This window comes from Neolamprologus multifasciatus, chromosome 23, assembly GCF_963576455.1.
Source record: "Neolamprologus multifasciatus chromosome 23, fNeoMul1.2, whole genome shotgun sequence".
Classification (NCBI taxonomy): domain Eukaryota; kingdom Metazoa; phylum Chordata; class Actinopteri; order Cichliformes; family Cichlidae; genus Neolamprologus; species Neolamprologus multifasciatus.
Genome location: NC_140460.1, coordinates 11,229,158 through 11,240,859, shown reverse-complemented (window position 1 = coordinate 11,240,859; position 11,702 = coordinate 11,229,158). Strand labels below are relative to the sequence as shown.

Sequence of the window (11,702 nt, the reverse complement as noted above, 5' to 3'; positions counted from 1 at the left end):
AAATCAGCAGCATCATAAAACAGTGTAAGGATTTCACAATCTTTAATCCAAGGCATAATGTGACCTATAGCCGTATAATGACTCAACAATTCTTTTATTAGAAGTATAAGGTGGCATAAGATAGTATAATAATCTCACATTAGAAACAAGGAAATGAAAACCCTAACAAATGTTTTTAAATTGACTTAAAGATTTTTAAGTCAATTTATTTCTATTTCAGAAGAAAAGGAGGCCCAAAAAGGTGCCCAATGAACCGAATCAGGAAGCTGAAAAGTCTTAAATCACAAAAGTTGATCTGAAATTGAGCCTCAAATGGTGATAAAGAAAGAAAAATAATGTGAATATATGTGTTGGACAGTAAAATAAATATATACACACACTCGCAAAATTATAAATGTGTTTTATATTGATAATGAAAGATTATCTATGTATGTGTAGCTTACCTTGTAACCATACAGGATGTGGTTAATAGTCACTGAAGCAAGCTGCAGCATAAAAGGGTCAACGTGACACATGGTGTTTTGATGGCATCATGCACGCTCTGCAGAAACTTCTGTTCTTCCATGTCTTCACATGTCTCAGACAAGCTGGTAAGAATTAATCATCGATTATCATTCTCTGACTATCTGTCGGGAGCATCAACTTGTTTTTTTTTCCTCTTTGGAGGACATGGAAGTGACATCATAAAGGGTAAAAAGGCTCCAGAGAACTCATTGCTGTACATGGCCTCAGTGCAGAGCAGCACCGGTCATGTATGTGGAGGATTTCTCATCACTGCAGACTTTGTGCTCACTGCTGCACACTGTGCCAAAGAGTAAGTCATTATTCTTTTTCAGTGGCAGAATCTGACTGACAGCATTTAAAACTGGTTTAGAGAGTGTATTGATTACAACGATTACTGTTCCAGCAATCCCACGCACGTTGTTCTCGCCACTCACAATCTCAAGAAGTCCCATCAAGAAAAAATAACAATTAAAAAGAAATTCAAGCCCAACTTTTATCAAACGGCTTGGCACGGTGATGACATCATGCTCCTTAAAGTAAGTATGAACTAAACTAATACTGAAACATTAAAGGTTTAAGGTGATATCATTTTGTGATCTAATTATTTACACTGCATAACAGTGCGAGCATTTCTAATGCTAACTGTCTCCAGCTTTCCAGGAAAGTTCAACTAAACAAGAGAGTAAAAATAATTCCACTGCCATCTGCTAAAGTACAACTAAGAAAAAATGAAGTGTGTCAGGTGTCTGGATGGGGAAAAACTATAGCTGCTGGTGAAACTGTTAATGAGCTGAGAGTGGTGGATGTGCCTGTCATCAACAAAAGGGTGTGTAAGGAACTGTGGCCTGGTCTTCCTGCTAATGTAATCTGCGCAGGTGGTTATGGCACAGACAAAGGGTTCTGTCAGGTATGTTTCCCGTCCAATCACTGACGTTGTAATTTGGCCTCTTATCGAAAACTGAAACTTAAAAAGACAAGTCAAAAGTCTTCCTCCTCCTCATAGGGTGATTCAGGCAGCCCGCTGGTGTGCAAAGGAATCGCTGTTGGTGTTGTTTCCTTCAACAAAAACAGAAACTGTGACTATCCTGATGTACCCAACGTTTTTACAGACATCTCAAAATACCGCCTGTGGATCAAATCAATTCTAAAAAACCCAAATAGTGATAAACAAAACCCATAAAGTTTTGGTTTGGCATTATTAAAATGTAAACACGGTGCTGGCGATCGCTTCATCGGAGGAACCAAAAACAGAAATAAAAATATCTCGCAGTCCAAATTTCGTCTGTAATATTGTCGTGAGAAGGTAAAAATTTTCCCTAAAAAATAACAACTAAAATTCTAAAGAGAATAATTCTGTCATATGATCACTGCTACAGTTTGCTGTTCCCACATGACTGAAGTAACACAATCGGTGTGAGTCGGTGAGAGCGGGAGTGACCACACTCAGTGTTACCCCAGGAGGGCATGCAGCAACAATCATGTGGGTCTAAATAAAAGTATCAAAGGTGTTTCCCTCCCCGTGTGACCACTAACAACAGTACATCATAGTAGCTGACAGAATCAGAATCAGGTTATATACTATCACTGTAGTCTAATAGTGACAAAAAAGGAAACGTTATCTTTTGTCTCTTTGTCTGTTTATTTACTCATTTCATTAGTGTTATTTCCTTTATTGCAGTATGTGTGTAATGTGTATAAGCTGACAGGCAGGAGGAAAAAGAAAGAAAAAGAAATGGGAAGAAAAAAAGAGAAAACATAATAAAGGGATAGCGCACAGATAGAAAAGTGCAAAGGATCTGCACCTGTAAGAAAAACACAAAATCAGACAGAACCTGGGACAGAAGAAATCACCTCGTCATGAGCCGAGCACCCGGCACTCCAGCTGTCTGCTATCAGATGGGTCTCAAAGACAGTATAAGCTTCAGCAGCATGAAATGCTGAAATGGCGCCTTTTAGTGGCAGAAAAGCAGAAAACAACTAAACATCTTGCTCTGGCCGTGTCTGCATGATAATGAGACTTATGCCTTGTTGGGGGTGAAGGGAGGAAGACAGGACAGAGACACACTGTAGAAGAGAGTGAGATTAATACTAAGTACTGATTAAATGCAGAGAGGTGTGTAAACACAAAGTGATAAGACACAAACCTAAAACTAACTGGGCGTGGCTCCTCAATGAGCAGCAGCTGCGCCTGTAATCTGCTGTCACTAAATGAGTCAGTGTAGCTGCACAGATATTACTCAAACATCAGCATTCAAATTATAGCACTTCACTGCTACAAGGCCAACTGACGTTGTGGAGTACATGTTAATAAATTCCATTTTTTTAATGAGAGAGTCACAGATATTTTTGATTACATATCTTTAGTTTCTACACTTCCCAGTTTTCCGATATTTTTCCACTGTGTCTGCTATAAAATGTTCCATCATTACAGCTCAAAAACGCTGTTACATCCTGTTATTTGGGCTGTTAGTCCTTTTTAGTGTTCATCTCTAACCACCTTGTAAACTCAGAGGGAAAAGGCATGTTAAAGATGTTAAGATTGCTACAAAATATCTTTCTTCTTTTAAAAAAAAGGATTTTTAAAAAAATGTTTTAGTATGAACTGTCTCTACTACATATTTGTATTTCTTGCCATTTATGGTTGTGGTTGCTATTTTATTATGGTTGCATTTGCAACCTGGGTTACATTAAAACCTGCTAAATGTTGTGCTGCTATATTTTTTCATTGTTTACACTTATCTCTTATCTCTTTTCTCCAGAGATGGTCTCAGAACATACATATACATATGTAATATCACCAAATAAACCGCAATGTGTTGGAGACTTTGGATGGCTGAGCCTGAGACCTTTTGGGGTGTGCAGGATTTTACTGAGGACTTTTCGTGGCGCAGTGATAGCCTCTGCAGTATTTTAAAATGTACATGCAAACAGAAAAAGTACTGTTATGAATTTGATGAGAATATGATGTAACTTCAGCAGCTGTAATACCTCTGCGAAGGTTTGCTAACTGTGCTGCTCTTCTAGAGAATGAATGATCTTTACTCATGCAGTGTGCTGTTCTTCAGCCTGTTAGAAATCGTCATACAGCTTCTACTAAATAGGGTTTTTAATATCCTCCTAATTACTGAGTAAACATGTATCTATCAGTTTAACTTTTTTTGTGATATCTTATGTGTTTGGAGGTAAAAGAGGCAACCCAAACACACAAGATATCATTGGAAAGGCCAGGATGTCCTCTTGAGCACAATAGGACTTATTGGGGTAGCACAAATAAGTAAAAAAAAGATATAGCCCCAAAACAAACATCCATTAAACAGGACATAAATGAATAGGGTAGCTAACTGAACCTCACTCGTTGAGTGGATAAAGATTCAGGAGTGGGATGACCATCAACCACCACAAGTGAGAACATTTTTTTTTTCATTGCTTTAATAAATAAATAGAAGCTGTAGCACGTTTTCAGTGAATTGATTTGGTCAAGCTGCTGTCACGGTTTGGTGCTGTGGCAGGCAGGATGCAGGACCCAAAAGCAGGACTCAAACACGAAGAGGGAATAAAGTCAAAACTGCAGCTTTACTGCTGGGAATACTCTTACATTAATACAGAAAATAAAAGCAAAAAAAACTAATTTGAAACTCAAACCAAAAAGCTAAGAAACTAGGTAACTAAACTGGGACCAGAGAAATAGGAAAGCGGGAGCACGGAGGAAACACACAAGGGGTGGGGGTGGTACAATGTAACAAAGACAGGGCTTAAATACACAAGGCAGTAACGAGGGAATGGGAAACAGGAGGGAAACACAGCTGGGACTAATAGACATAATGAGAGAAGTGGAAACAAAACTAGATACACTTTCATAGGACATGGGACTGTCCAAGTAAAGCAGGAAACACGAGACAATCACAAAGATGCAGACTAGACACTGAGACATGACTCAGTGTCTAGTCTGACTGGAGAGACAGAGGGAACATAGAGACAAGAGTAGCCAAACAAGGAACACGAGAAAAGCAAAGTAACAGAAACCAAAATCCTAGGACTAAAGAAATAACACAAGCAGAACCAAAACTCGTGAATAACAAATTATCAAAGTATACAAATTAATTAAAAAACCATAAACATCGAGCCAGAAGATTCAGGACCATGACTGCTGCACTGTAATACTTTCCAAGGTATTTATCCAATTACACAACAGTTCATCTGAAGGCAACGAGAGAAAAAAAAGCACCATGCTGAAGGACTTTTACTGAAAAGGGGATGTAAATTTAATAATGAGTTTTGATCAGCGCCTTTAACTTAAATCATGTGTTTTTGATGAATGCTGATAACTTCAAACACATATTTTGGAAAACCACAGTTATGAAAGGATTTCAGCAAAGCTGTGATAAAATTGATAAAAGTCCGTAAGTACAAACCACATAAAAGGATCGACTTCAACATATTAATACATTTCTGCAAACTAAAAACTGAATATTGATCCTTTAACTTATATTAATTTTCTCCCAGTGCCCTTAGTGCTTGGAAGTGAAGTTATAAATGGGGGGAAAGCCCTCAAAGAATTCCCTACTGTATATGACCTTGGTGCAGAGCAACTACGGTCACGATTGTGGAGGATTGCTGTTAGGAAGGACTTTGTAGTTACTGCTGCACACTGTGATGATGGGTAAGTAATCAATCCTTCTCCAAGGCAATTTGAGATAAGAAATGTAAAAATGTTCCATTAATATGCAACAGTTGTCACACCTGTAATCCCAGTCAGAACAGCTCCTTTAGAATATTTTTGATATGTTTAATTGTATAAAACATTTTGCAAGCTTAAAAAAGATGTATCATCATTTTCTCTCATGTCTTTGATTCAACTTCAGAAATCTACTGAGCTACTGAAGTTTTTTGTTTTTTTTTAATTTTCTTATTCCATCTCCAGCTGTCAAGACCAGTAAAGCCAAGCAAACGCATACAATTTACAACTTCACACTCTTGAAATGGAAATAAAGCAAAATGGCGAGTGCCATGTGGCTGGGTGGGACTAGAACGGATAGGCCAGTGGTTAACCGGCTGAGAGTGGTGGATGTGTCTGTCATCAGCCCAGAGGTCTGGAAGAAGAAATGGGGAGGGGCTATCGACACTTGCCACGGTGGTTTTATTTGTGCTGGTGGATTCTATTCTATTCTGTCAGGTAACTTCTTTTCAGAGTAACTAGTAACTCATTTGTATTTGAAACATTCAGCTATCAAACTGAGAAGATGAAGTCAATATTAAGCAACGTGTTAATTATTGGACCAATGGGGCACTTAAAAAAAACAGCCAAAGTTTTACAATTCAGATCAATCATCTGTTCAGTTATCAGTTTTACTCAGTGGAGCCCCCATAATTTCGTCGTACATGTACAATAAAGGAATATTCTATTCTATTCTATTCTAAATCTGTCTAAAATCTGATCATGTTGGTCCAGAAATTTACATCTTGATCAGTGTGACTGATTGGCAATCAAGCTGATGAATTAAATAGTTATTTGTACATATAATGTGTGCATGGTGTTGCATCTTGATATGAGCCTGGAATGTAAGCGCCAGAAAGACACTCAGGTTGTAAACTGAATGAGGGAGAGAAGGAAACAGATTTAGTACACGTGCTGTAATTCAATAATTTATTACATTACTTACTGAACAATACAATAAAGAGTATCCTGCCAGACCAAATCCACCAACTTTTCACCAACAAGTGAGAAGTCAAAGGAGCATTTATTAGATAGAAACTGTGCTTTTGAGACTTCATGAGTTTTAATTATTAGCTAAACTAATGACTACTTAAAGTAAAGAGCACATAGTGTTCTTTACTTTAAATTCATCACAGCAAAACAACATATGTTTGACAATATGTCAGTTTGTTTTTCAGAATGCTGAACTTTGCATCATATACAGATTGAGTATCTGACTTATATAACACATTACATGTAAGCTTTAAATATCCAACCTATCAGATGTAACTGAGCAGTCCTTATCTTAAAATGTAACCCCTTTATCTCTCATTCGTTTCTCTCTCTGGGAAATGCAGCAGCTATACCTTTAGCTAGCAGACACACTATGACAAACAGCGCACAGTTTGTGTTTTTGCTGAAATGTTGCATCTGGAATTACCTGGTCAGTTAAGTATTTTTAATTACCATTAACAAAAAGTACCATTATCCTCATTCATCTTCAGTAGCACTACTAGTTCCTGAATACCGTGACCACAACCTTTGGCCAGGTATCATTCCAGCCCACTTTAAATAGGACATGAAACTCACATAAAATTTTACATCACTGAGCCCTGCTCTCAAAAAATCATATACAGTAGATATAACTGTCTGTCAAGTTGGACTTAAGAAATAAGTGCTTAGTTAACGTTTTAAAAACATGTTTAGCGCCATCTTCTGTCAGTACAGAACGTTACGTCACTGGGTTGATTAGTTGGTTCCACTTAATAGACTTAAATTAGTTTATGGTAGTTAAGTGCAACTTGGGGTGGACCAATTTTTGGAACAGTGTGTTCTTTCTTTAGGTGTCTTCCAAGCTCAAAGTCCATTGTTTATTCAGTGGGCTAGTTTCAGTCATTGTAAGTATTTGAATGCATATCGGGAGGAGCTATTATCATGGCCTTGGTGTTACTGCAGTTTATTATTATTAATATTATTATTATTATTACTATTATTATTAATAATAATAATAATAATAATAATAATATTGGAGAGCTGGTCACAAATCTCAGATAAACAATCAACTACAGTAGACATCTATCCAGCTGACAAGGCTTAAAAGACATAAACAGCAGAATATCATCAGCATTGATCATTTTTTATGATTCCATTTAAAAACACACACAAACACAAAATGTATTACCTATCAGACAGTCTGTTAAAAAAAACTGCTATATTTTATTTGAAAATGTGAGAAAAGCAAAAAGATTTTTACTTCATCAAATATGTAAATAAATAAGCCATGATGGGCTCATTTGACGAAGAACAAATCAAGAATGTGGCCTGACTGCTTTTTTAGGCAGGTTTCTTAGGCTTAAAAGACTTAATTTGGTTAAAAATGAAGGAGTAATTTTTGATCAAGATTTTTTAAATTAAAATTAAGATTTAGTGATTTGAGATTTAGAAGTTGTTTTGTGGACTTGGAGAAGGCATTCGACCGTGTCCCTTGGGGTGTCCTGTGGGAGGTGCTGCGGTTCGCAGCCGAGTGTGAAGCAGCGGGAATGAGGATCAGCACCATCAAATCTGAGGCCATGGTTCTCAGCCGGAAAAGGGTGGAGTGCCCACTCCGGGTCGGGGATGAGTTCCTGCCCCAAGTGGAGGAGTTCAAGTATCTCGGGGTCTTGTTCGCGAGTGATGGGAGAAGGGAGCCGGAGATCGACAGACGGATTGGGGCTGCAGCTGCAGTAATGCAGACGCTGCACCGGTCCGTCGTGGTGAAGAGGGAGCTGAGTGTAAAAGCGAAGCTCTCAATTTACCGGTCGATCTACGTCCCTACTGTTGTGGAAGTTTTTCCACTTAAATAAAGTCTGCAGACGAGCGGTAGCTAACATTCTTTTATTTCCATGCACACAACATACAACCAAGCTTGTGAAGCCCCTGCATGACCACGGGGCAGGGTCAGCAGAGTCTCCCTGAGCCAAAGTCAACCTCTCAGTTAAATACCTTCTCCAGGAACAAAAGGCAGTACACAGCTGTTTCACACCTTAAGGTTCACACTCCCTTGCTACTTCCCAGAGTCCTCAAGAGACAAAAGACTGGTCCTCTGGAGTTCCTGTTTCCCCAACATCCTGACTACACCCCCTACCATTTGTCTTAAGTATGAGTGTCAGACATGTTAAAACAATGAAATAATGTGATTAATACCTTAGTGAAAGAAATTCCTCTACAATCCCACCCTTTGATTCTAAAATCAAGAATCACATTAAAACCAGAATTTCTTTCCTGACATTCTGTATATCACATCAACATTATTGTACACTTAAAGGAGTTTCACACTGTGTATCCTCACTTCACTGTTCTCCCACCACCCTTTGTTCATCTTTAATCTTCCCCACAATCTAAGCTCTCACATGCAAATGGAAACACCAATGATACAGAGGAAAGGTCTTCTCCAGAGTGTCAAAGTACTTTGCATGGCAAAGTGAAACAGCATTAGGTGGTCATTCTCTGTCACAGTCATGGCTCCTGTGCCTGAGTCATAATTCCAACGCTGATCTTCCTTGCGCTGTCACTTTTGGAGCTTGGCACGCTCTCTCCATCCCTCGATTTCTGTTCCAATGCGGCTGTAGATTTAAGGCAGAGCACGTCGTACACCTTAGTTGTCTTCCTCAGCGTCAACGACGAAACTCTTTCATTTTATTTTAAGATTTTGCTGTTCAAAATCTCCTCGTGACAATCCTTTGGAAGCCCAGTGTCGTTTGTCTGTTGTCCTGCAGATGGTCCCTGCTTCTCACTGGTCCACTTGAAGTGTTGTCTCCTAGTCACAGTTTGCATCTGCGCCTCAGTCAATCCTTCCATATCCCTCATGTCACGGTTCCTGCAATTTAAAAATGAAAACTTCCCCGGAAAAAAACCTCTTTTGCCCTATGTTAGCTTAGCACAATTAGACATGCACAATAAAGTTGTGCACTGTCTCTTAAAAATTCTCAGGGCTTCTCCCCTGAAGTAGCTTTACTCCAGGCCCTGTTGTAAGAAAAAACATTAGCCAGTGGTGTGTCCTGCTGTAAATCATGTGATTAGATCATATGATTAACCCTTTGCTGTGGAAAAAGTGATATAGATGTTAGCGCAGCGCGTCTGTATGCACACTTTCTCACAGTGACCTCTGCACTGTAAACAATACAAGGTCATGAATAACACACCGCTGGTAAATTCACAAAGACACAGAAAGTGGCAATTAAAAGGTTAAGTCAGCACGGCTCAAAAGCCCATGCAACCCAGGATGTTGCTGTCACCTTTCTGCTCCTGTAACAAAGAAACATACATATATACATCCACCCTTTGTCTCTCTGGATGGAGGTGCAATCTTGCATATTGGTGTCAAGTCAGTCAAGTTTTTGTCAGTCCAGTCAATCCCCGTGTTTATTGCTGATAGCAGAACCTCTTGTGTCGCAATAAGTTTCTACTGCCAGCAATGACGTCATTTCAAAAAGGGAAAAAAAGAATTTAGACTGGATTACCTCGCTGAATCCTTTTTGCCAGGGACTTGTTTTCTGATTGTCCCAAATAAGTGGCTTTCTCCTGAGCCCATTTTAATTTTGGAGAAGCTCACTTGCGATTGATCAACATGTTGTATAGCGCTTTCGATTCCGATCTTGCAGGCCTGCTTGAAAAAGAGAAAATTGCCAAACAAAAATCTCAGTGCACTGTTAAAAATCAAAAAAATATGAAGGCCTAGTTTTAGAAGTTGTCTAAGCGTACTTTCTTAGAATGATGAAAAAAAAAAACTAATTGGCAGGTTCAAAGTGGTACCAAAAGAAAATGCATCAGTAAATCCCCAAAACTTTCATCCACCAGTCACACACCTCACACAACAGCAATATCCTATTAGAAAATGAGTTTTTGTTTTTCCCATGTACCCAGATGTGTGTCATGATAAGACCTCCCTCACACATCAGAAACCAGAAACTCAATAATCTATTAGTCCCCACTCATCTGACCCTCCCGCAGCATTCTGTTCACCCCTGCAATGATTCAATCATCCTTCCCCAAAAATAATACTAGTTCACTAGTCTATGTATCACTGCTTAACCCACTAAGTGAACCGGACAAGATGACGGTAACAGAAATGCATGCTTTAAAATGCTATTTGGTCTTCATGAGCTTCATTGCATGTGTGTTTGTGTTAGTAGGATTAATGCATTTTTCTGTTTGTGTTATTTTTTGTGTACCTCTCCTCTTTGCGGTGCTCCAGACACTTCTCAATTCTCCACGCAAGGCAGTCGTTTTTCCTTCCCAGTTTCCTAAACCCAAATTTTATTCCCACACTACAACAGCATTCCTCTATGTTGTCCCCTTCTCCTTTGACTGTGGTCTCATCTCATCTCTCCCCCTTGCAGCAGTCCAGTGAGAGTCAGTTGTCTTTCAGCTTTGTCCTGTGTTTTCCACTGTCTCATTTTGCCATTTTTGCGCTGAAAGTGGCAAATGTCCAACTCAAGCAGTCTTTTCAAAAGTCCATTCACACAGTGAAGTTGCAGCTCCTTGGAAATGCACATCCATCCATTCAGTCATGATGATGCCATTTTTCTCCTTGCTGTCGCTGTCTTGCACAGCTGTTGCTGCTGGACCTTTTCTTCACTGCTCAGGATGCTGCTGTGAGCTCTCGAGATCTATCTCGTTGTTCTGGAACTGCATTTCTTGTCTTCAGGGAGAAATTCTTGGAGCTTGTGTTCTCAGGGTGACAAACACGTGGAAGTTAAGCTGTAAAACAATTCAGCCAAAAACTTGGCTTGAGTGTTTCTAATGGTGTTAACCTATAATTTTCTTCCGACTGCTGCACGTGGAAAATTGATCCGGGTCTGCTCTTCACCTGCAAGTGACACACTGAAACATTTTGATCATTCTTCTCATTGCTTAAAACAACACCTCTCCCCTCTCTGGTTCTGAACTCCCCTTTCTTAAAAACCCAGAGAGATTGTAGTTGTTCTACGTTGAAAAACACCAAACCCTCTTCCTATTTTGCTTATTTTTATCAACAATTTTGCTAATTTTGTGTGTGTCCACCCTAGGGGAGCTGGTGGCCTGCAGTACCACCCTCTCCCACTAGTTGAAAACAACTTTTACACACATTTCTACACTCCTCTCTTTTTCTTTTTTTTTTTTCTTGTTTTTGTTCCCCATTTTCAACATTTTGTAACCCCGTTTCTCACTGTTTTTACACACACATCAACGTTTCCCACACAACCATTCTCTGCAATCTTACACACTACACATTTACTCAATTCTTACCACAGTCATGTATTGAGTTTTGTCTCTGGCCGCCTGGTGGAAGGCCTACCGCTTTACTGGATCCAGTTTACCTTTACATTCAGAGCGTCCTCTGCAATGGCCTTCTTCCCTTACCGGCAGAAAAGTGCTAAAATACCGTCACTCCACACACTGTATTGTGCAGACGTGATTATCAACGGTGGACTCGAACCACCGTTCCCTGTGATGGCCCGGTGTTTTGCAATTACTCTGGCAGAAG

At 39.3% G+C, this 11,702-nt stretch overlaps 1 protein-coding gene across 1 annotated transcript; it reads left to right on the top strand.

The window, feature by feature from the left end:
* Nucleotides 1-375: 375 nt before the first annotated feature.
* Nucleotides 376-3,062, top strand: LOC146491100 (mast cell protease 4-like). Its single transcript, XM_085152003.1, has 5 exons — nt 376-590; nt 667-814; nt 908-1,040; nt 1,157-1,411; nt 1,508-3,062. The coding sequence occupies exons 1-5, from the start codon at nt 533-535 to the stop codon at nt 1,682-1,684; spliced, it is 771 nt and encodes a 256-aa protein (XP_085008129.1). The 5' UTR covers nt 376-532; the 3' UTR covers nt 1,685-3,062.
* The last annotated feature ends 8,640 nt before the right edge of the window (nt 3,063-11,702 follow it).

What these genes read in the sequence shown, in the direction of transcription:
- LOC146491100 (XM_085152003.1), top strand. Translation starts at nt 533, where the DNA reads ATGCACGCTCTGCAGAAACTTCTGTTCTTCCATGTCTTCACATGTCTC. An exon ending in CACATGTCTCAGACAAGCTG is followed by an intron (nt 591 to 666) that starts GTAAGAATTAAT and finishes TCCTCTTTGGAG; the next exon opens with GACATGGAAGTGACATCATA. An exon ending in CAGACAAAGGGTTCTGTCAG is followed by an intron (nt 1,412 to 1,507) that starts GTATGTTTCCCG and finishes TCCTCCTCATAG; the next exon opens with GGTGATTCAGGCAGCCCGCT.